The 26,208-nt window shown below is 40.9% G+C and overlaps 1 protein-coding gene across 11 annotated transcripts in view; it reads right to left on the reverse strand.

Moving 5' to 3' along the window:
• Positions 1-5,778: 5,778 nt before the first annotated feature.
• Positions 5,779-26,208, reverse strand: part of LOC109903488 (thyroid hormone receptor beta) — a 113,513-nt gene continuing 93,083 nt past the window's right edge. For 5 of the 11 annotated variants that reach the window (XM_031788748.1, XM_020500238.2, XM_020500236.2 and 2 more), the window contains exons 5-11: positions 23,506-23,606; positions 23,145-23,292; positions 19,811-20,016; positions 18,693-18,779; positions 15,987-16,133; positions 14,652-14,910; positions 5,779-10,498 (exon numbers count right to left, since the gene is read on the reverse strand). In XM_031788748.1, the coding sequence (XP_031644608.1) occupies positions 10,257-10,498; positions 14,652-14,910; positions 15,987-16,133; positions 18,693-18,779; positions 19,811-20,016; positions 23,145-23,292; positions 23,506-23,606 (1,190 nt within the window). In that variant the 3' untranslated portion in view covers positions 5,779-10,256. Of the gene's footprint in view, positions 10,499-14,651; positions 14,911-15,986; positions 16,134-18,692; positions 18,780-19,810; positions 20,017-23,144; positions 23,293-23,505; positions 23,607-24,069; positions 24,204-26,208 lie in introns of those variants that run through there. The other 6 variants (XM_031788751.1, XM_031788750.1, XM_020500243.2 and 3 more) reach the window with 3 other exon arrangements.

Here is a 26,208-nt window from a genome sequence, read left to right on the forward strand (position 1 = left end):
CACCAAGATTGGTAAATTCGCCACTGGCGCCCTCTTCACAGATGAAAGCAGGTTCACACTAAGCACGTGACAGTCTGGAGACGCAGTGGAGAACGTTCTGCTGCCTGCATGACCGGTTTGGCGGTGGATCGGTCATGGTGTGGGGTGGCATGTCTTTGGGAGCTGCACAGCCCTCCATGTGCTCGCCAGAGGTAGCCTGACTGCCATTAGGTACCGAGATGAGATCCTCAGACCCTTGTGAGACCATATGCTGGTGCGGTTGGCCCTTGGTTCCTCCTAATGCAATACAATGCTAGACCTCATGTGGCTGGAGTATGTCAGCAGTTCCTGCAAGAGGAAGGCATTGATGCTATGGACTGGCCCGCCCTTTCCCCAGACCTGAATCCAATTGAGCAAATCTGGGACATCATGTCTCGCTCCATCCACCAACGTCACGTTGCACCACAGACTGTCCAGGAGTTGGCGGATGCTTTAGTCCACGTCTGGGAGGAGATCCCTCAGGAGACCATCCGCCACCTCATCAGGAGCATGCCCAGGCGTTGTAGGGAGGTCATACAGGCACGTGGAGACCACACACACTACTGAGCCTCATTTTGACTTGTTTTAAGGACATTACATCAAAGTTGGATCAGCCTGTAGTGTGGTTTTCCACTTTAATTTTACTCCAAATCCAGAACTCCATGGGTTGATAAATTTGATTTCCATTGATAATTTTTGTGTGATTTTGTTGTCAGCACATTCAACTATGTAAAGAAAAAAGTATTTAATAAGAATATTTCATTCATTCAGATCTAGGATGTGTTATTTTAGTGTTCCCTTTATTTTTTTGAGCAGTGTATATATATATAGACCTGTATATATATATATATATATAGACCTGTATAAAGAAAATGAATATCTGTATATAGTGTTGTCATTCCTTTGCAGTGGATTTTTCTCCACAGTCCAAGAATGATCAGGAAACTTTAAGAACCAATAACATAGGCAACATTTACTCAGGTTAAATCTCACTGCTATTTAGAAATCAACTTGACAAGCGTGAGTCCTTCACATATCCAGTTCAATTGACTTCATTTGAAGAGCTTGATTCTTAGAAGTTCTATTCAGGACACACACATTCAACCATTATATAATTGAAAAATAGTTTTGGGTTTGTTCAACTTTCAGCAGGGAGAGAAAGACATGACTGGAAACATGAGATACTGTCGGAAGTTTACATACACTTATGTTGGAGTCATTAACTAGTTTTTCAAGCACTCCACATTTCTTGTTAACAAACTAGTTTTGGCAAGTCGGTTAGGGCATCTACTTTGTGCCTGACACAAGTCATTTTTCCTGCAATTGTTTACAGGCAAATTTATTCACTTTATCACAATTCCAGTGGGTCAGAAGTTTACATACACTAAGTTGACTGCCTTTAATCAGCTTGGAAAATTCCACAAAGTTATGTAATGGCTTTAGAAGCTTCTGATAGGCTAATTGACATCATTTGAGTCAATTGGAGGTGTACCTGTGGATGTATTTCAAGGCCTACTTTGTGCCTCTTCGCTTGACATCATGGGCAAATCAAAAGAATCAGCCAAGACCTCAATAAAAATTGTAGACGTCCACAAGTCTGGTTCATCCTTGGGAGCAATTTTCAAACTCCTGAAGGTACCACGTTCATCTGTACAAACAATAGTATGCAAGTATAAACACCATGGGACCACGCAGCCGTCATACCGCTCAGGAAGGAGATGCGTTCTGTCATCAGCAAATTTAATGATGGTGTTGGAGTCAAATCAAATCAAAGTTTGTCATGTGTGCCGAATACAACAGGTGTGAACCTTACGGTGAAATGCTAATGTGAAACCAATAGTGCAAAAAATGTGTTAGGTGAGGAATAGGTAAGTAAAGAAATAAAACGGTAAGAAGACATGCTATATACAGTAGCGAGGCTACATACAGACACCGGTTAGTCAGGCTGATTGCAGTAGTATGTACATGTAGATATGGTTAAAGTGACTATGCATATATGATGAACAGAGAGTAGCAGTAGTGTAAAAGAGGGGTTGGCGGGTGTTGGGTGGCGGGACACAATGCAGATAGCCCGGTTAGCCAATGTGCGGGAGCACTGGTTGGTCGGCCTAATTGAGGTAGGATGTACATGAATGTATAGTTAAAGTGACTATGCATATATGATAAACAGATTAGCAGCAGTTTAAAAAGAGGGGTTGGGGGGGCACACACAATGCAAATAGTCCGGGTAGCCAGTTGTGCTTGGCCATGCAGTCATGGGTGAACAGGGTGTACAGGAGGGGACTAAGCACGCACCCCTGAGATAACCCAGTGTTGAGGATCAGCGTGACAGGTGTGTTGATGTCTACCCTTACCACCTTGGGGCGGCCCGTCAGGAAGTCCAGGATCCCAGTGGCAGAGGGAGGTGTTTAGTCCCAAGGTCCTTAGCTTATTGATGAGCTTTATGGGCACTATGGTGTTGAACACTGAGCTGTACTCAATAAACAGCATTCTCACCTAGATGTTCCTTTTGTCCAGGTGGGAAAGGGCAGTGTGGAGTGCGATTGAGATTGCGTCATCTGTGAATCTGTTGGAGCGGTATGCAAATTGGAGTTGGTCCGTGCAAGTTCTGAGTACACGTCCTGGTAATCCGTCTGGCCCCGCAGCCTTGTTCATGCTCACATAAGCAACAGAGTTCGTGATCACACAGTCGTCCGTAACAGCTGGTGCTCTCATGCATGCTTCAGTGTTTCTTGCCCGAAGGGAGCATAAAAGGCATTTACCTCGTCTGGTGGGCTCGCATTACTGGGCAGCTCGCGGCTGGGTTTCATTTTGTATATTTTTTAAGCCCTGCCACATCCGAAGAGCATCAGAGCCGGTGTAGTAGGATTCAATCTTTGTCCTGTATTTCCGCTTTGCCTGTTTGATGGTTCGTCGGAGGGCATAGTGTATAAACTGATTAGTAATTTACCTCGGTCTTATCAATAGCTCTTATCCATTTATAAATTACAGTGCATGGAGAATTCTGTTATTTCTATGGGGAAAATATGCTTTTCCCACTTGCAACAGGCAGGATCGCTAGACCTTATTCACGGTTTTGTCGTGCATAAAGGTGGTTGAATTATGAGGGAATTAAGGTACCTCCACCCCGAACGTTTAACTCCGGATCGGAATTCGGGGCATAGTGCACAAAAAATAACTTTTATGGAGTTAGATAGATTAAAAAAAATACAAGTTTGGTTTCCAACGCATTTTCTACTCGGCTGGTGGTTTTGTCACCCCAAAAATGGTGTTCTATAACGAATGTGCCCAATCTGGTATTGGCACATGCGCTCTAGCCAACAACTCTTAGATATAGTGGATGAGATTAATATGGACAAAAGAGCAAGATAATTTTTATTTATTAAATGGCAGCCAAGCATCGATCATCATAACACCAGAATAAAACGCTATTTATTGGAAAGGAGCATCAAACTCATCACCTTTCTTTTTCATCATCCTGTGAAATTCATAAATTATTTAATCTGCATGCTTTCACGAGTCGTAGTGGGAGGACCGCGCAACTGACTCCAAGTTTACTTTCATATAAGCATTTCCACCGCCATTTCTCGTATAATACATTTTACTGACACAAAAAGATCCCACATTGTCTAGCGTATTTTGTTGACGTTTGGAAAGTTTACCTACAAATGAGCTGTTTCCATCAGGCCTGCCATGACATGTAGCCTACTTTACTTTCTATGTTGGATGGAAAACTGGTTATAGCTATAAAAAAGAATCATACTTTTTATTGCACTTCTCTTGATAGCAATTCTCACACTTACTTTACTAGCAGAGTTAGCTTTTAACAATTCAAGTACAAAATCGAATTATTGATTTGAACGTAATTAATAATTTAATGCAACCCCGCCAGAATGACGCCATCGTCCCTCGGCCTGGTACAACCTTCCACCAGCAGAGAGCAGTGTTGCTCTTATAACCAACCGAAAGAATAGTTGCTTTTTTACAGACAGCAGATACAAGGTGAATCTTTGATCCTGTAGTTGTCTGTACCTGTCTTTTTATAGAAAATGAACCACTGAACAAAATGTAGCTTTATTGACAGTGCATGTCAGAGCAAAAACCAAGCCATGAGGTCAAAGGAATTGTTCGTAGAGCTCCGAGACAGCATTGAAAGTCCCCAAGAACACAGTGGCCTCCATCATTTTTGGAACCATCAAGACTCTTCCTAGAGCTGGCTGCCCTACAGGTGTAGGATCTTAATTTGATCACCCTGTTGCGCAGGAAATGCACATTTGTAGTGTATACGGTTTAAAAAGGCTTTTAAAGTTTGTAATTTCCACTTTAAAATGCCAGACTTGATTTGCCCCAACCAAAAATGTATCAACCCCTACAAAAATGCCCATTAATTATAATCCACACAATAATTCACATTTCCTGTTGCTGCAGGATTATTCTTCTGCTGTGAGAAAGGGATCAAATTAAGATACCACACCTGTAGCAGTTCAGTTTCATTCAAGAGAGGCTTTTAGTGGTGCAGCATTGAAGTATCACTCGAGACTGGGGTTCGATCCCAGGCTGTGTCACAGCCGGAAGTGACCGGGAGTCCCATAGGGCGGCACACAATTGGCCCAGCATCATCCGGGTTAGAGGAGGGTTTGGCCGGGGAGCTTTCCTTGTCTCATTGCACTCTAGTGAGACTCCTTGTGGCGGGCCGGGCGCCGACTTCAGTCGTCAGTTGAACGGTGTTTCCTCCGACACATTGGTGCCACTAGCTTCCGGGTTAAGCGAGCAGGTGTTAAGAAGCAGCGCGGCATGGTGGGTTATGTTTCGGAGGACGCATGACTCGACCGTCACCACTGCCGAGCCCGTTGGGGAGTTGCAGTGATGAGACAAGAACTTAACTACCAATTGGATATCACGAAAATGGGGAGAAGGGGGTAAAATTACAAAATAAAAAATACAAAAAGAGAGTGGCTTTTAGGGCTCTGAGCCTTTCATGGATGGCAGGAGATTTGCACAATTATCACATTGACTCATGAACTGAATTGTCATTAAACACCATCTTCCCCGCAATATCATGATCAGTATATAGTAGATCTGACTGTCGAAAATCTAATCCAAAAGATTGTTTGTGTTACGTGTTTCAGTTTCTCTATTTCGAAGTTGGTTAGCTGAGGCGTGCACTGATTGGAGTCACCTCATTGGTCAGTATGTGTTACATCTGTGCTGGCTCAGTGCATCAGTTGGAGAGGACATGTTGGGAGAGCTACACCACACGTTAGTTAGCCAGAAAGAAGCCAGAGTTTTGTTTTCCCTTGCTCCATATTGCTCCTTTAGTTTATTTTCTCTGGGGTAAATTTAATGCGCACTCTGGTGTGTGTCTTTTAGAAACCCCTTATTAGTTGTGTGCCAACTTTCAGTGGACGCACCTTTTGAAAAATGTTCCGTTTTGGTTGTTGAAGTTACTTTTTGTTTGTTCCCTTTTCTGTGAGCGACATTTTGAATTTGTCCTTTGGGAAGGGGGATACTTAGTCAGTTGCACAACTGAATTACATTCAACCGAAATGTGTCTTTAATCAATGTCATCGGCTCCCGGGGAGCATCTGTTGTTGGGGGTTAACTGTCTTGCTCAAGGGAAGAATGGCAGATTTTTCCACCTTGCTGACTAGGGGATTTGAACCAGTGACCTTTCGGTTACTGGCCCAACGCTATCAATCGCTAGGCTACCTGCCGCCGTGGTGTGAGACACATTTTACAAACAAAAAACTGTTCAGAGGACATTTTCTTAAAACCATCTTTATTCTCAAGATCCAATTCACATTACGTGCAAACGGCATCATAATCATGAGGATCCAAATTCATAATTATTATATTTTTTGTGCAACTTGTCTTTTCTTCCAGGGTACCCAAGTCAAAACAGGTCAGATTCAACTCCATAGGCAACGCTGTGTGCAACACGTTTCAATTTGGTACAAAAACACTACACCCACAGACTCATTCTCAATCAATTACACTAACACCACAAGTTCATTCTCTCACTCTTTCTCTCCAAAGACTTGTCATCCAATATTCCGGATATCATTGATAAACGTTTACTACATCATGAACAACATATTGTTGGTATTTGTCTGCTAAAACATTAAGTCAAGAAAACACACAAGTAAATAATTTGTTATTCTTTTAACAGTGAGTGGATTTGCTTGGCTTTCAGAAATGGAGCTGGTTTTTATTCAAATTGTCCTGGCCAACTTTGCAGTATAGTATATGTTGAGTTCAGAGGAGGCTGGTGACAAGTGGACGGCTCATAATAATGAATGGCGTGGTATCAAACACATGGGAACCAGATGTTTGATGTGTTTGAGACCACTATTCATTTCATTACAGCCATTACTATGAGCCTGTCCTCCCTATTTAAAGTGCCACCAGCCACCACTGATATAGTTCCATACAGTAACCAACAGATATTTTGTCAAGGTGAAACTAACACTTCAATCCGTCTATGAATCTTACTAGTTCATGATGTTCACATAGTTATATCTAAAGCAAATCTAGAACAGTATGTCATTGTGGTTTTGCAATGAAATTGAGAGAAAGATAGTTTTTCCCCGTTATTTACGTAAAACAGTCAAATGTTCATAATGCATACAATATCTGTAAAAAAATTCTGCAGTCTGAAAATATACATCCTTATCCTCTGTAGTACTGTAAAATAGCTTCTTTTCTATTGGTGCAACATTTGTTATTGGTTTGTAACTGAGTTATTAAGAGTGACCACTCTTGCGAGAGAAAATACCACACCGGCGCTTTAAGAAGTATCTTCTGGAATAAGGTGACATTCGGCAGAGTGCATGTTTGAGATCAACTACCGACGACTATAAATCACCTTGCATTCCAAATAACTACTCATTATGTGATCAAGACTTGCCATTCTGCGCTGCTGTTGCCTGTCTCAAACGAATTGCCTCAAATATGCTGATTGTCACAACTCATTCTAGGGCCATTGACTTAGCCCGTGTCCCCATTCAACTTGTAAACCAGGAAGTAATTGGACCCTGCGCCACTTCCTGTTTCCAATTACCTGTCTGTCTCTCTCTGATTGTCTGCGCATTGTTAACTGTGCAGTTTGTGTGAATTGTGAGGTCCTAGTCATTTAAACACGGTGAAGTCTATTGCTTTATGAAAGTCATCACTTTTACAGAGAAAACACAAGCTGCTTTGAGGAGTAGTGTGAAGCTTATAATAGTTGGATTTTTACGCAAAGTTTGTACATTTTTTTAACTGTTGCAAACAAACCACAATATCATACAACTTTTTTTTAAAGAAATATACAACCAAAATAAAGAGCTTTTTTTTAATCATCAAGTTTTTCTCTGTACCCTGCTGATGTTGCATCATATTTTTTTTTTTATGAATGTGGCAGCTAGGGGTGTAATGGTTCACCAAACCCACAGTTCTGTGTGTATTGTGGTTTTGGGGTCACGATTCCATTGGGTTTCGGTACAGTGGGGAAAATGACAGGCTAACATTTACTGTAGTTAATTTTGGTTTATTTAAGAAAATACAAAGTGTTTGTATTCCTGATTCCATACATGATCATGAGTCATATAATGCCTGATGAGAGCACCATCAGGAATACCAACACAGTATTTTTACTCATCAACAACAACACTAAAAAGTGCAATTAATGTGTGAAATCAATATGTAAATATGGCTCAGACATTGTATATAGAGAGACCTATGCTATAATGTTTTCTTACAAAGACACAAAGGCACGCAATTGTGTGCCTCTCAAATTGGGCACACGATACTTCTCATTTCCCACTCCGGGTAATGTGATGGGGTGTCACTGTTAAGTAGCTATCTGTTACCCTGGAGGTCCATCCATCTGTAGTAAGCACAACACAGGGTATATTGGCCAATTCATTGACAACTTTGTCTTTAGCTTGCTTGTATAGAGCGGGTACTACCCGTTTGCTGAAATGGGTGCAAGAGTGCGAATTTCGTAGTGTCTCAAGCACTTTCATGAGGTGCTGAAAACCCCTGTTCTCAACCACCAAGAATGGGCGCATATCCGTGGCTATAAACATACCTATCGCTCTTAGAAATTCTTTGGCCCAGTCAGAATCAGTTGCGGGGGGCTGCTTGAATGCAGAGGGGAGACAAAATTGTTTTAATGGGTTTTTTTGCGTTTCCGTTTTGCTCCTATGGTAAGAATACTGGGATGGTGTTGGCGTAAATGTGTCAACATGTTTGAGGTGTTGGCAGCTGCATAGGCTATTCTGGTTGAGCAGTGGCGATATACTCTCTCTGTCCACCGCCATTGTAATCTACTGGGAAGCCAAAATGTTCCCAAACTGTCGATGGAGAATCCTCCTGGTTTATCGACCCCACCACTTGCCATCATACAGAACTAGCTCCCGGCTGCGCCTCACAAAAGGACAGTTTGAAATGCGCCAATTAACATTCTAATTTTAATTGGCCTACAATGTGTGCATATAGGCTCTAGTTGTTTTAACTGAATAGCCCGAATTTTTTTTTTTCCAGCTCAGATTTACTCAAGAGGCATACAACGCAGCGTAGGTATAACCTATTATTGTACCAAACGTTTCGGTATAAATAGTGTACCAATACACCCCTTGTCACACCTTGACCTAACTAAAATAACGAAGAAAACAAAGAATACTAAGGTCAGGGTGTGACACCCCTAGTGGCAGCGATTCTCTCCTCTGACTCAGAATTCCATTGACTGTGGTCAACATAGAAAGGGTTTGACACCCTAACTCTACCCACATGTCATTCATGCAGGCATGAATCAGCCAATTAGCAAGTATCATAGCAACAACCAGTCCTTATAGGAGGATCATGATCACTTTCAGTAACTCACATGTTGAGAATATAATATGACGCTTGAACATAGTTAAAAAGTTCCCATGGAATCTTGTGAGACAGCAGGAGGAATTTCTGCCAGCATCACAGCTCACAGTGTCTGTCTGTCTGTCTGATTTATCCATCTGCAGCTCAGGAACTACACGCCATGGTGACAACAACAAGAACATTCTCTCTGTTTCAATAACGTTCTGTTTCATGATAAAAGTCTATACTCTAGAACGTGAATGAGAGCCGGAAGCATGTTCTAGGTTCTAGAAGAAGTCACTGATAGCCAATCAGATCAGGTTAGATCATGCATCCTGATTCCGGGAAACAATCCAAAATGATTGGATGAATTCCCAATTTTTTTTGGCACTGCATGAGTGGCATCATGAAAAAAAAGAGATAGCTATTGAATGGCTTTAATCTTTTTCCTGACTTCGTGTCAAAGTGTGCTTATATATCTGTCCTGATCGTTTAGGTTTAACACAGAAGAGGAGAAACAAGCCGTCTTTTAGCTAGCTTTTTCTACATGGATGAGTTGTTTAGTGTTGTGCCTTGCCATTGTTTAGAAATGAGCCTAGGTTTACTCAAGGTGTGAGCTTGTGGTGTGAATCATAGAATTAGAATAAGAATAGCCATCCCATTACAGAACATTGACTATTTCTATGGTGTGAATGATGTGAGTACAGTAAGAGTGTGTTAGAATGGCAGCATTGAGCAGGTATAGATATAGCTCTCACAGAACACCAGCACCAGAGGGACACCTATATGAAAGCTACTACACATCCCCTGACTGGGGAAGTCTCGTAGGAAGAGAATACGAAAAGGAAGGGAATGGAATAATGCAGGTTAACTGGCTTCTGCTGTCGGTCACTGTCTTGTACAGTACTGACCTTCTCAGGGTTGGTGGAGTCAGCACTCAATAATAAACTGGAGTAAAATGAAACACTAGAAGTTGCATGGTTCATATGACTGACTGAACGAGAGCTGTCAACGACAACAACTAGACATAATCACCAATAAGCCGACTGACTGACTGTACAATTAACCCCAAAAACCTATAGAGAAGTAACTGAGGAGAGGTGAAACATTTACAAAATAAAAACCAAAAGAAAAGGCTGTTCACTTGTACCCGCATCGTAAGGGATGGTTCCATCCATAAAAACTAGGCCGAGAAGCTAGGCTATACCAAAGCTATGGAATGAAATGACTCAGTAGTGCTAATGAGAGTTCCAACGTGTCCCAAGACGCCTAGAGCCACTCTGAGGCTCACTGTCGTAGCCCCCGACAGGCGCCCACACACACCCTGACCACACACAAACACACACACCATGGCAGGGTGTGTGCGTGCGCGTCTGTCCGTCAGTCTTCCGTCTGTCCGTCAGTCAGTCCTCAAAGACCTCCAGGAAGAGTGGGGGGAAAAGTTCGTTGGGGCACTCCACCTTCATATGCAGGAAGCGGGAGGCGTGGCATGCCCCGATCATCCGCAGGTCCGTCACCTTCATCAGCAGCTTAGGCCAGAATTGCGCCACCTTGTGTTTGCGGTAGTTGATGTAATGTTCAAAGGCCAGAAGGAACTCCTCCTGACAGCGCTCAATACGCTCCACGCTGGTCAGCCCCGGTCGGTCTGGGGAGGGAGGGAGAGAGAGTTTTCATACTGTACTGTATGTTAGTACTGTCGCGTAGATGGAAAAATACTATATACTAATCTAACCCTAATGTACAAACACAATCTCATTGGAGATAGACTCTATACCTTTAAAACGCAATACTTTTATTCATCGGATGTCCTGTAATCTGTTGCTAAGCTTGTTTTAATCACTCCAGGGTTTGCATGTGCGATAGATTTACAGAACATTCGATTGATAAAATATAGAGTTTTCAGTATGCTACAGAATTATTAGAACAAATAGCAGATTGGCTCGCATTTGCCATTGATTTCACAACAATAAAAGTCAATGCAGACAATCTGTGCATGGGGATATGATAGATCGATGGCTTCCAAAACAGAGAAGGTATTGTCTTAGAGACGGAGGGAGGGAGATGTGTGGCTCCAGCACAAAGCTATTGATTTTGAACGTCAATCCCCCGGACGGCTATTGTAGTCTCATCATTAGATGGTTTCCTTTCCTAGGGTGGGCTCTGTAATCCCTGATGAGCGCTATGTAAAAGATTGGCTTAATGGGTTTAAAAAGACCTCTGGTGGAAGTTAACAGCAGTGTATTGACGTGTTACTGACTGTGGTTGATCACACATGAAAACAGGCCGGCACACACGGACTTACTGGCTTTGGGCTTTACTGACTGTTTTATACACTTACCAAGGTTTTACTGACTGTTTAATTGCAGTAATGACGTGTGACTGACTGTGGTTAATCAAACATGGATGGCAGACACTGACTTACTGGCTTTACCGACTGATTCATTGCTTACCGACTGTTTTGTTACATGTCTCACGGGAGGCTGGCTCTTGGTTTTATGTGGTAAGCTACAGGAACTGCAGGCTCTTTCCTAATCATTTATTGTGTATGAATAAATATATATAATATATAAATATTTATTGTGTACAAGTTAAGTGTACATCAGAAGTAATTTTTTATTTTACCTTTATTTAACTAGGCAAGTCAGTTTAGAACAAATTCTTATTTTCAATGACGGCCTAGGAACAATGGGTTAACTGCCTGTTCAGGGGCAGAACGACAGATTTGTACCTTATCAGCTCGGGGGTTTGAACTTGCAACCTTCCAGTTACTAGTCCAACGCTCTAACCACTAGGCTACCCTGCCGCTTAATAAGTAAGGGATAATCAATGAGGGGCTATGCGTTCTATGGAAAATAATGAACGACATGGAGTTGCATTATTTCCAAGAGAACGCATAGTTCCGAGTTCATTATCCCTTTTATACCATGGCTTTAATTGAACACATATGCTGCTAGAAATATGTTCAACATTCACTGAAGTAGCCAGCAAGTTTACTAGATAGCTAGCTACAGTAGTTATTGTGGTAACCAAACAAACAGACTTCCTAGTTTAGCTAACCAAACCTTCAGTCCTAGCTTGCCATTATGAGAATCGAATTCAACAATGCCAATTTGTATTTGTACTCTTTAGCTGTTGCAAAGGCAGCAGCTATTCTTCCTGGGGTCGAAACACATTAAGGCACATACATTACATATAAAACAAAAGATAAAACAGTACATCATATAACATTATTACACCACTACATACCTACAATACAAATGTATAATACCACCATACAACAATTTTACTTGTACCTGTGTGTGTTTCTCTTCACAGTGCCCGCTGTTAAGTAAGGTATATTTTTATCTGTTTTTTAAATCTGATGTTCATGCTTGCATCAGTTACCTGATGTGGAATAGAGTTCCATGTAGTCATGGCTCTATGTAGTAATGTGCGGTTCCCATAGTCTGTTCTGGACTTGGGGATTGTGAAGAGACCTCTGGTGGCATGTCTTGTAGGCATGGGTGTCCGAGTGTGCTAGTAGTTTAAACAGGCAGCTCGGTGCATTCAGCATGTCAACACTTCTTACAAAAACAAGTAGTGATGAAGTCATTCTCTCCTCCACTTTGAGCCATGAGAGATTAACAAGCATATCATTAATGTTAGCGCCCTGTGTACATTTAAGGGCCAGCCGTGCTGCCCTGTTCTGAGCCAATTGTAATTTTCCTAAGTCCCTCTTTGTGGCACCTGAACACACGACTGAACAATAGTCCAGGTGCAACAAAACTATGGCCTGTGGGTCCTGCTTGTTGATAGTGTTGTTAAAAAGGCAGAGTAGCGATTAATTATGGATAGACTTCTCTCCATCTTAGCTATTGATATGTTTTCACCGTGACAGTTTACAATCCAGGGTTACTCCAAGCAGTTTAGTCATTTAGGCAACTTATTCAATTTCCACATTATTCATTACAATATTTAGTTGAGGTTTAGGGTTCAGTGAATGATTTGTCCGAAATACAATGCTTTTCGTTTTTGAAATATTTAGGACTAACTTATTCCTTGCCCCCTATTCTGAAACTAACTGCAGCTCTTTGTTAAGTGTTGCAGTCATTTCAGTCGCTGTAGTAGTTGACATGTATAGTGTTGAGTCATCCGCATACATAGACACACTGGCTTTACTCAAAGCCCGTGGCATGTCGTTAGTAAAGCTTGAAAAAAGTAAGGGGCCTACACAGCTGACCTGGGGAATTCCTGATTCTATCCGGATTATGTTGGAGAGGCTTCCATTAAAGAACACCCTCTGTGTTCTATTAGACAGGTAACTCTTTATCCACAAAGCATGGGGTGTAAATCCATAACACATACGTTTTTTCCAGCAGCAGAGTGATCAAGAATGTCAAAAGCCGCAATAAAATCTAACAAAACAGCCTTTCTATTATCAATTTCGCAGTCAATCATCATTCATTTGTGTAAGTGCTGTGCTTGTTGAATGTCCTTCCCTATAAGCATGCTGAAAGACTGTTGTCAATTTGTTTACTGTAAAATAGCATTGTATCTGGTCACACACAATTTTTTCCAGACGTATACTAAGGGTTGTAAACAGGCTGATTGGTCAGCTATTTGAGCCAGTAAAGGGGGCTTTACTATTTTTAGGTAGCGGTATGACTTTAGCCTCCCCCCAGGCCTGAGGGCACACACTTTCTATTTGTCTTAAATTGAAGATATGGCAAATAGGAGTGGCAATATCATCCGCTATTATCCTCATTCATTTTCCATCCAAGTTGTCAGACCCAGTGGCTTTTCATTGTTGATAGACAACAATAATTGTTTTACCTCTTCCACACTCACTTTACGGAATTCAAAAGTACAATGTTTGTCTTTCCTAATTTGGTCATATATACTTGGATGTGTAGTGTCAGCGTTTGTTGCTGGCATGTCATGCCTAAAGTTTGCTAATCTTGCCAATGAAACAATCATTAAAGTAGTTGGCAACATCAGTGGGTTTTGTAATGAATAACGTTTTTAATTCGACTTTTGCTTTCCAAAGCAGCTCAAACATGTAAGAATGTGCCATTGAATTCTACCGTGCAAATATTGTGCGTTATAGAGAAATAATGCACGGTCTAGAATGACCTTCAAGCCAATAAGAAACAAGTGTTCAACAATGCCATGGTATAAACATCTATAAGCACATATTATCGCTAAATCTACATGTGTGTTTATAGATGTGTAACGTACGTTTCATGATATATCGTTAATGTAAATCCTCTTTCTACACACGGGACCAGGGGTTAATATGGCGTGCTGTTAGACCAATTCTCTATCTGTTTGAACTCAGGGGTCACCCGCTCTCTTACTATCTCACCCACAATGTATTCCTATTTCCTACCTAATCTACTTGTAATGTGACCTACTTGTCATCTTGCCAACTAGTTCAAGATTAAAATGTCAGGTCGTGACCAAAAAAAAAAGAATAACAACACAAAATAGAATATTGATAAAGAACACTCTTTTGGAAATGTTTGAATTCACCAAATGTTTTAAAGTGGCACCTTTTGAAGGATATCTTTGAATTAACTATCTGTAAAAAAGCTATATCTTCTATATTGTCAGTTTACAAGTGGATGGAACTGTTGCAAGACTATGGCCCCCTCTGTTCCAATGGCCATGACCCAATTAAAACGCTTTTAGGTGTATTTGTCACAGTGGTGATATAACCCATAAACCTGCATGTAGAGAAAACAAAGGGCCAGATGTCTGGTAGTATGGTGAAGTAACGTGTGTTTGTGTGCCGGCAAGATTGTCTCCCTCCCTCTCACCGGAGGACAGGAGGATGACGGCCTGTAGCAGAGCGACCTCAGAGTCGTCCAGGTGGAACGAAGACAGCGATAAGCCCAAATCAAAGATAGCGTCCGACACCACACCCAGGCCTCCGTTCTTCAGTTGGCCGCGGGTCACGGCCATCTCCCCGTTAAGCGTCAGCGTCTCACTCTCGGGGTCGTAGCGAACGGCCGCCCGTAAAGACATGATCTCCATGCAGCAGCCTTTCAATAGGATAATCTGGTCTTCACAAGGCAGCTGGGAGGAGAAAGACAAATACAGAGAGCAAACGTTATATATTTTGTTATTGATTTTTTTTGCACATAAAGATGAATGACTGATATGATTTGAAGAAGTAAAAGGGAAAATAGGAGAATGTGCAGGAGAGGTAAAACTCCAGAAATTGTTAGAATGTTTATGTTCACATATATTAGTAGTGTTAGCAGTTATTACAAACTGAACTCTACATTCAATGGTATTTTTTATTTATGAGCTTTTTTTTGAACATGGATAAATTCAGTTTAGTTTAATATATTATTAATTATGTAGATTTTTTAAAGTTTACATGTTGAGACCATTTCTAAGTATTTTGTATATATTTTTTATGACAGACCAGTAGAAATGTAGCTCTAAACAAGAACATAATTCACAACATGTAGATTTAACTATAAACTAAATATTTAATTAATTTTACATTTTTAGTTTGAACATTTTCTCTCATTTTATTTTATATTTTAGTGAAATTGCTTATGCTATTGATGTTTCTGTTTAAGTTATTGTAACGGCTTTCTTCCGTCGAAGGAGAGGAGGACCAAAATGCAGCGTAGTTCGTGTTCAACCTGTTTAATAAAAGACGATAACGTGAACACTATACAAATACAAAATAACAAACGTGGCAAAACCCGAAACAGTCCTATCTGGTGCAGAGAACACAAAGACAGGAAACAACCACCCACAAACCCCAACACAAAACAAGCTACCTAAATATGGTTCCCAATCAGAGACAATGACTAACACCTGCCTCTGATTGAGAACCATATCAGGCCATACATAGAAACGGACAAACTAGACACACAACATAGAATGCCCACCCAGCTCACGTCCTGACCAACACTAAAACAAGGAAAACACAAAAGAACTATGGTCAGAACGTGACAGTTAGTGTTTTATAACCAATGTCTTTATTACCATCCTCAATAATAAATAATGAGAAATTCAATCATATGAAGAGAACAAAAATATGAAACACATCCCCCCCAAAAATAAATATAGCTTGATAAGAATTAAAACATTTATTTTAGTTTCAATAAAGTAAAACAACCTTGCTTACGTACCTCACAGAACATAGGCAGCTTTTTGGCAAAGTCCACCACTCGGGTAATGGCGGGGGTGATAATTTTTGTAAACTGACTGAAGGCTTCAATGTCCACTTTGCTCCCTTCAGGTGCATTTATGACCGGCGCTTGACCAATGTCCTCGGGCTGAAACGACAAAAAGAAGAGGGAGGATGTAGGTACGTTCAACAGGGCTAGACAGGGACAGACTGTTAAAAGACCACAAGACAGAGTACACCCTATATAGTGCAGTACTTATTTAACATAGTATACTACTTTTGACCAGTGCCCTATCCAGGGAGGAGGGTGATAACTCAGACGCAGCTAGAAAGATAGACAGACAGACCACACCCACAACACAATACGTTCTCCTCTTTCTCCAATAAGTGTGAGACAGGTCAACGAGTATAACAGCATAACAGGAAAACAAAGTGGATGGCGTTTCCACTGTGATTGTTCAGGAGGGACAAGGAGGAAAGGCGGAGGGAAACTTAAAAAGGAGGGAAAGTGCAAAGTGCCATTCATTTTCTCGTACTCAGTCGGCAGAGTCTTTGACTAGGGTTATCCACTGATACGGTATTATTATTATTATCATAACATATTCAACTACTTGCCTTCTGACCAGAAGTGACATAAGAGCGATAGAGAGTAGAGCAAGTAAATAAACAAAGAGCTCAGATTGAGTTGAGTAGCAGAGGACAAAGCACTGTGTACAGCAACCCCCAGATTCTGTTGCTTTGGCTTTAAATCAATAGGCATATTGACGAAATAATAAAACACTCATTAATAATAATAATAACATTATCCCTTTAAGAGTCCTTCTCCCCGGTATGCCTTTAAACTGTCACAGCTTGCGGAAAACTAGCTCCATACTGTATACACAGCACTTAAAGCTATATGTGGCATTCTAGAAGTGGCTCAAATTGCTGTCCCCAGTCAAAAAAACAGATTAGTTTTTTTTAACCAGAAAATCTTCAAACTTAGGACACATATTAACATAATGATCTATTTTAATTCCTGCCAAGGCAATAACACATATTGTTCAATTAATAAAGTACAAAATCATGGTTTATATACCCTTTTCTATTGAGGTGGCTGTACCCCACCCTGACTCCTAAAATGAATGTTTGAAAATAAAGTCATCCATGATTTTTGTAATCTTTTTAACACTATTATTTCACTAGAACATATTGAGTTGTTTTATTATTACATTGAAAGATACTGCTCTAATTAGTCTATTTAAAAAGAATCGCTCTCTGAAAAATGATTTCCCCACTTTGTACTGTATGTCACTACTGAAACACAGACTGTAGAATGAATGGGCCTAAAGCCACATCCCTACAATTATAACCATGAAATGGGATTGCATCCTTCTCCAGTTTGATGTCTAAAAGATAGCTAACTAGCCATATGGTAGCTATGGGGATTCATTAAAGTCCAAAATACATTTAAATGGTCAAAACTGAAACTGCCACGACCGAAACAATTTGCTTCGTTTTGGTGTTGACATGAATGTTTTGGTAATAGACACTTGATTGCTAATCCATTGTATTCCTTCACATCTCTTGAAAAAAAACATTGATATGATATTCTACATTTAAACACATAATTACTTCTCCCTGGAAGTCAAAGTAATGCACTGCATTGGACGAAACCACTTCTTTTGTCTTTAAATGCAGGACATGGTATTGTAGTGATATCATTGTAGGGTATTTCATTTTATTTAACCTTTATTTAAGGAGGCAAGTCAGTTAAGAACAAATTCTTATTTACAATGACGGCCTAGGAACACTGGGTTAACTGCCTTGTTCAGGGGCAGAACGACAGATTTTTACCTTGTCAGCTCAGGGTTTCAATCTAGCAACAGTTCGGAGTAGCCCAGACCAGGACTCGAACCCAGGTCCAGTGACTGTCATGCCAATATCTTAAATGTTATCCCAAGAGGTCTAAATGTTGGGTTAAGGTTGCTACAATATGGTACACAGTGGACAAATTCCTCAGCCTAATCCCCTCCCCCCCAAAAAAGTTACACAGCGACATGTCCATATCAGCCAAAGTGTGTATGACATAGGCTGCATTTACACAGGCTTCCCAATTCTGATATATTTTCCACTAATTGGTCTTTTGACCAATCACATCAGATCTTTTTCAGAGGTGATCTGATTGGTCAAAAAATCTATTAGTAAAAAAAAAAATCAGAATTGAGCTGCCTGTGTAAATGCAGCCACAGTGTGCGTAAAGCTTGGTCTGTGAGTACAGGGACAATTGTCCATTGGTCAGAGCCTGACATTGATGGTGAAATGTTTCTCTAAATTAAAGGTTTTGAAAGTCAAATTAAAAATCCTCTTTTTACTATATTTCACATTTTGTATAACATTTCTCAAATTAATCTGTAATAGAAGGTTAATCAAAATGATCAATACTGTACATGGTTCTCCCTTAACAGAAACCTTTTCACTGTTTCGGTAGTGAATAATTTAATGCCTGGTAAGGTATTCAGGAAACAATTAAAATATGCAATACAAAAAGTGTGTGAGTAGTAGAATAGGATCCAAATTAGATTTTTTTCAAACCCAAATTTGAATGACTCATATACAGCACTGTATTTTAACACTAGCCCATAATATAATAGCTATCTATAGCAGGTGCGATTTGAAAAGCGTTTTTATAGTATTTAAACTCTATATTTTGTCTATTAGTTCTTACCTTGGTTTCCTTCACCCCCACTGCACTCTGGTCAGAAGTATAGAATAAATTACATGTTATTTCATTAAGTAGCATTGCTTCCTCGACCTGTTGGACAATCAACAGAGATTGTGAAGAACGTTTCAATGAGGAACCCGTGTCAAGCCAACTAAAAAAAAAACAAGTTTAATTAAACTGAGGAAAGGTAGATGACAGACAAGTAAGTGCGGAGAGAGAAAACAGGTGAGTAGCACAAAATGCAACGTGGAGTTTCCATGACAAGATTTAGGCTCAGGCTGAAGCATTTGTTTTATACTTATGAACTGATATTTAATTATAGGTATTCAGGTTCCAATTTCTTTCAAACATTTTTATTTATTTATTTTTCAGATCAAAATCATACTGTTGTATGTCAAAATTCACAAATGAGTTTATCAAAGCTGATCTACATTATGATAATATAGCATACTTTAATACTACAATACTAATATAATATTATATAACAATACACCCTGCACAGGGACTATGGATGAAAATGAGCTGTTTAGCTAAATCTGGAACTAATTACTAATTAAAAACATCAAATAAATGACAATTCAATTAAATAAATTACAATTTCATCTTTCTATGTATATAGCCTCTACATGGAAACTCCAGGATAGAGTCAAAGAAAGTGAGACAGACTTCAAACTGCAGAGGACGATCAGACTTTATGGAAAAAAAAGGTTAAAATGTGAGGAGTGAAATTATAAGGTAGATACTACACTAGACACAGACAGAGAGTGAAAGAGAAAGAAAGCGCGAGATATAACAGTTATTTGTTTTTAGTATTTGTTTAGATTATTAAAGAACACTGCATTAAAGGGGAGAGAAAGAAGAAAACAAGAGGAATGGATTGTTCCGTTTTAAGTTAGTGTCTGCTGCGTTGAGGAACACACTTTCTCCAGCGTCCAGCTAATTCTCCCCATTCTACAAGGAGATACAAAAAACATGGACATATTAACGTTGGGAACAGTGGTGGGTTGGGGATGGGATGGGAGGTAGGGAAGGGAACAAGAGAGGGATTTTGGGAACTGGGAATGTTTCACAGAACAGACATGGTTGGTTAGACGCTGTCAGCCACGGAGAAGACGTCTCACCAAGAACTTGCGTTTCTGTTTCCAGTGGTTTCCCTGGGCGTTAGTTGACATGTGGGCCTCGGTGACCATGCGGATCAGGTCCCACTCCTCCTGGGACGGCTCAGGCCGGTCCCACACCGTTTTCTGGAGCTCCTCCTTCCGCCGCCGCTCACGGTTCTCCTCGATCAACTTCCGCTTGGCGAGCCGCTTGCTGTCGTCCAGCACCACTGGGAGGGGAGGGGGGTAGAGGAGGGGAGGAGTTAGGGATCAGGAGGAAGGGTGAAGTGGTAGGGCAAGGGAGGGTCAAAGAGGGGGGCAAGGAGTCATGAATGAGGAGGGGATTAAGAGGGAGGAAGGGTGGGGTTTTGTCAAGTATCAAGCGAAAAAGAAGCGAGAGAGTAAGTCCACAATATAAACCACATAGGGGCCATACCTGCGAACATTAAAACAGTTTAACCCTCTATGGCATGAATTTCTATTTGGGGGGGGGGATATTTCACCCCATTTTTTGGGAGCTTGGGGGTCCCTGATAATATATCCATCATAAAATGTGTCGTCCCCCAACCAGATATTGGTGTGTTTCCTCAGGGCAACAATGTGCTACGAGGGTACTGAAACACCAAGGTTTTCTATAGTACATATGATAAGTGGAATAAGGAAAACAAGCAATGTATGCATTAGAAAAGGTTTATTTTGACAATCACAATTAGAAGCTTTAAAGTCAAAACATCAAACAATCAAATAAACAAACTACTACTAATTACAACTAACACCTCATGTATAAATGTTTCTCATATTTCATATAAACATATAAACCAACATCCAAATGACTGTCTGTGTGTGTGTGTGTGTGTGTGTGTGTGTGTGTGTGTGTGTGTGTGTGTGTGTGTGTGTGTGTGTGTTTCAGTGTGTCTGAATGTGTTTGTGTGGGTTATTAATTAAATCAGTGTTCAAAAGCACACTCTGATTTTGTATTCTGTGTGGAACCTCAGGAAGCAGTTGTTGGTGGATGTGAAACAGAGGTGGACATCACATTTCCGGCACTTGCCTTTTGGTGTACCTGTGCACCCTGGTACCTTGTATCTCCCCTTCTTTTCAGCCATAATCATCCAACGGGTCCTTTTCTCCTCTTCTCCTCATACTCACCAGCAATTGTGGAACTTGGACGACCTTTCCTGCGCTCCAGACTCTTTCTACTTTTCTACTCAGATTTTATTGGTTACATACACGTGGTTAGCAGATGTTAATGTGAGTGTAGCGAAATGCTTTGCATAGGCCTTCAGCGATGTTTGACTTGAAGGTATACAGCTTCATTTGTTCCTTCTTTCTCATGCCAGTGCCTTCACAATCTCTTCTGTAGAGCAGCCAGGTGGTCACGATGATCATATCCAGGAAGAGGAACACCAGCCGGTGGAACCACTTCTTTGATCTGATTTTGTTCCGGTACAGTGCAATCAGTGAGTCAAGCAGATCCACGCCACCCATATTCTTGTTGTATTCTTTCACCACAGCAGGGCAGGGGACTTTGGTGATCATCTTTCGCTTGCGATCCCACATGTCAAACTCGGTGACTGGGTGGGCTCCAGTGTAATCACTCAGAAGGGTTACTGAACGGTTATCTTACCACTTCACGACGTGCAAGGTGGTTTCTCCAACCACGGCCATCTTCTGTTCAAAAGATCCACGTCCTGCTCTCTTCAGCTCATCATCACACACCAAGTTGACGCCTGGTATTCTGATGCCACTAACGGTACCAGTGCAGTGAATTCCCTGCTGAGCCAGTGTGAGCACAAGAGGAACACTCGTAAACCAGTCTCTACATCTTCATCCTCAGACCCAGTCTCATTTTCAACAGACAGGCATTCTCCTTTAAAAAAGAAAGCAGGAAGCACAAATTTGAATGTGTCACATACCCTTCTTCATTCACTGACACGCATACAAACAAACACACACATACATTACTTTTCTGAATGACCCCTGACCTCCTAACTGTCTCTGAAACCTGATTCAGGGATCCACTCTCCTGACTCTCTTCAAGCTCACTGTCCTCATTGTCACTCTCCTCAAGCTCACTGTCCTCACTGTCACAGGGAATGACCCTAACTGCTCGATCATGCTCCTTCCACCCATAAAATGTTCTTGTGTCCATTTCCTGTAAGTATCAGTAGATAGTAAAAACATTGACTATGGTCATAATTATGCATCCAAGCACATCTCCACACACAAAAGTGGTCTAACTGCACAATGTTACCCTGAGGCAACAAACCCAAAAACTGTTTTAGTATATAAATACAAATAAAATGTCTTTAAACAATCAAACATACTCATGCACATATTTTTTATATAAAGTTATATCAATTTAAACATGTTAAAAAGTGATTTTATCTTACCAATTGGTGGCACTGTGTCCCATGCAGCATTGCTTTATGAAGGGCAACACTATGCCATAGAGGGTTGAGTTTAAAATAGTTGACATAGAGTTGTAGCTGGTCCCATCAGATAATCTGGCACACGTTAGCCCTATGCTAACCTCACCAGGTGGCTGTGATTATTTCCCATCACAAATTCTTCATAAGATTATCAAAGATCTTAAACTCTTTCTCCACAAACCACTGGCAGTTAGGTCAAGTCGGCCACCAGATGTAAACCTTGGAGTTGGACATTTACATGTATCCCTCTGATGACCGACTTGACCTATTTTAAGAAATTACATTTTCTAATGTAAGTAAGCAAGTATGGCCCCATACAATTTACAATACATAAAAGATACAATTTAAAACATATGCACTCTGCCTCTGATATTTACACTGATATTCTCATCATAGCCGTCATTAAAAAAAGATTGTCAATAAATAAATAAATAAATAATACAAATTAAAGTAAAAACAGAAAACATTATAGAAATGAAATGACTTTTTTGGATCTAAGAATGTATTAGCTTTTTAGAGTATTTGTACAGAGTAACATTTAACAACGAGGTTGGTTGGCAGTCTATATCTGTTATGATGAGTCATGACATTAGTTATTCCTATCTCTGTACTCTGAAATAGACAGGTTAAGCAGCTCTCCGTGATGAGCCACCTGGCAGGCCAGGCACAGTCATCAAGTTCAGTAAGCATCTCTCAGGTAGATTGGAGCATATATATATAGACACATTTTTTGAGCAATCAGAAGTAGTGCTAGTTAGTTCATTTGTTATTTTTTTTGCTGCTATTGGAGTGGTAGTGAATGTCCTCTCAATTAAATAGGAAAACTTTAATAGGCTACATTAATATACTAGAGTGAGAGAAAAGAAGAGGGAACATCCTCTATAAAAGTTATTCTGGGGATCTCAACTAAGCAGAATAGTACTTACAGTCTGTTGCCATGCCGACAGTGATGCACTTCTTGAAGCGACACTCCTGGCACTGGTTCCTGGTCACCTTATCGATGATGCACTTTGCCTCGTACTTACACGCGTATGTTGGGTTCAGGTTCTTCTGGATCGTCCGCCGGAAGAAACCCTTTGGAAAAAAGATAAAAGGAATGTTTGAAACACAATCTAAGTCAATCTAAGTCTAAGTTCAGGTTGGTGGCAGTGGTAATGGAATATTTATTTGAATTTAATTATCATCTCTTTCCATCAACTGACTTTTTCCATTTTAATTGATACTATGTCAGAGAGTGTTGGTATTATTACATATGTTACTAATACATATGTCCACTGTTGGTATTACCTTGCATCCTTCACAGGTGATACAGCGATAGTGATATCCTGTAGCTTTGTCCCCACATACCACACATAACTCGTCCTTGTCCAGGTAACTAGGGATGTACCCTAACAGAAGAGAAATATATCAAATGTATACACACCATATAGGCCTGTGATGATCCGTTAACAGGGACACAATTTCCGGGATACAAACAGCATTAAGAAACAACAAATTATGTATGCCAGGAATGCCTCTATTGTTGGCAGAAAAATGTCCCTATGAGATAATAAAGTATTAATTTACTACTGTCTGACCACAAGCAGACCACTGAACATGATATTTTTTAGACAAAGCAACTTAGAAACAAAGAGGTGAATTCCAACAGACGTATTTAAGATTGGCATCATTCATTTCAACACAAAGTTCTCCAAAAAGGCCTAAAGCGTGTAGCATTAACAAGTTAAGAAGCCGAGTTAACAAGGTAGGATCAGTGAGGGAGGTGATCCAGCCCGGACACACGAGCAGGGTGAATGCAGGTGGGGGGTAGGAAGGGAAGGGTGGGGGCAGAGGTCAATAAATGATCAATACTAGTCGAGGGAAGTCCGGGCCAATCCATCAACCGGCACGCTCCAGCCTTCTGTTACCCTTTCTGTAGGCCTTCTCCCTGCACCAGCAATCAATACACACACACACACAAAGCACAAAGCACAAAATGCAACAGGTCCTCTGGTGCCGGGTCAGTTCTGGCACGGTATGACACCTTAGGTCGACTTGGATTTACTGCAATTAGTCCAAACTAAAGCCTGATCGAAGGAGCTCAGGTCGTCAAGACAATGAATTATCCACCTGTAGCAAATCGTTATGACAGACACTAAGAACATTGTTCAGGACAATCAAACGCAGAGACATGCTGACAGTCAATTCATACGTTTGTCAACAAGTTTTTCAAAGTCCATGGACTCATAATATGTTGGTGGCCTGAATTTGCCTTTAAACTTCAAGAGTTTGAAAGTGAATATATAGTTCAACATACATAACTACAAACTGTGCTAATGGTTCTACTTACCAACTGATAAACTCACAGACCTCAGTGTTTCGGTGGTAATAATCATATAGTATCAGAATCACTAAGATTATAGTGTATCAAGAGTCATTACCATATTATATATACACATACGAGCAAGGTTCAACACCGCAACGGTTTGAAATGAGGTAAAGCACTGTTCAAGCAAAACTAGACTAGTATACATCAAATACTGTTACACACTACATACAATACAACAATATCAGGTCAGATGTAGTCAATCAAAAGGAGATATTTGTGCACCTGTCACACGTCTCTACAACTGCACTCCAACACAAGCTGTCAGGCCGTCACCCCATCACACCACCGGGTTAGTCCCGACCTTTCAGCTTGTCATGCCATCACACTATCCCTAGTTCCTTCCAGCTTGTATTACCATAAGCGCTAGTCCCAATTCCCTACCTTTCTTGTTAACCTCTTGCATCCACTGCATGTGGGAGAAGTCAGGCTTCCCCTCAGAATAGTAGTCGGACTGGTGGTTGTAGTGGCTGAGAGGCACTTCCATTGTGCAGTATTCACTTTTGAACACGGGGTTGGGTCCTGGGTAGGAGCAGGCGTAGGGCTGGCTGAGGGGCCAAGCCTGCTCCATGCAGGGAGGGTGGATCTGGTGCATGGGCTGGGGCTCACAGTGCCCGTACCCCCCGGGACCATCACCTCCATACATGCAGTACTCCCCACCGCCCTGCATCGGGTAGCCACCGCCCACGCCATGAGGCATCTCATACATGTCAGGCATGCAGTAGTTCATGATGGCCAGCGGCTGCACTGAAGGCAGGTAGGCACATACAAAAGGCTGACGAAGGCAACAAAAAAAGCAGAAAAAAAGCAGACTGGAGACAATGTTACGTATCAATTCAGCGCTACGGGTGATTCATTCAGCGTTAAGTTCAAGTAGGGTAAATGAATAATGAAATGATTGATATGGATATGATAAGAAAGATGTGTACGGAGCAAGTAGGGGCTATGTTGGTAGAATGTGTCTTATATACTGAGTCCTTGGCCCACCCCTACAGTACAACATCTAGCACCTGCCCCGCCCGTCCTCGCCCGGCCCCACCCCAAAACACAGTGCCCTCTCAGCCGAACGGGGCAGGAGCTTTATGACGACATGGGGTTTCTAATCTGACTCTGTCAATCCTAGAAGTGGAACAGACAGACAGCAACAAGATGGTGATGTTCTCGCAGATTAAAGCCTTGCACTCAAGGCTGTGATGTGTCTCATCAACCACCACCACCTAGTCATACACATATGGTGGTGCCGTGCCGCTGGCGGAAGTTAACAACAAACTAAGACAGAACAAAATAACAAAAGAAAAGTCATCTGAAATACTTTTCTGTATGAATAAGTAGTAGCTGACAGTCTCGGTAGAAGTTTGGTTTGTTCGTCAACACCTGATGAGTCAATTCAATTTGACAATTAGATCCGGATGATCAACAATATCATTCACATTACAGTTCAAATCTTGGAATAATAAGGTTTAGCCTTCTTAGGCCTATTTAAAGTCCAAATTAGACTTCGCTTCAGACTAGAATAGAATAGATCATTCAAAAGGGTTAATTTATGCCAGAATTTTCCTTTGATTTCCTTTGATGGCCACTGGCAAGCTGGAAGAGTGTGCTCTTCACGGATTAATCCCAGTTTA

The sequence above is a fragment of the Oncorhynchus kisutch genome, linkage group LG14 (assembly GCF_002021735.2).
Source record: "Oncorhynchus kisutch isolate 150728-3 linkage group LG14, Okis_V2, whole genome shotgun sequence".
Taxonomy (NCBI): Eukaryota; Metazoa; Chordata; class Actinopteri; order Salmoniformes; family Salmonidae; genus Oncorhynchus; species Oncorhynchus kisutch.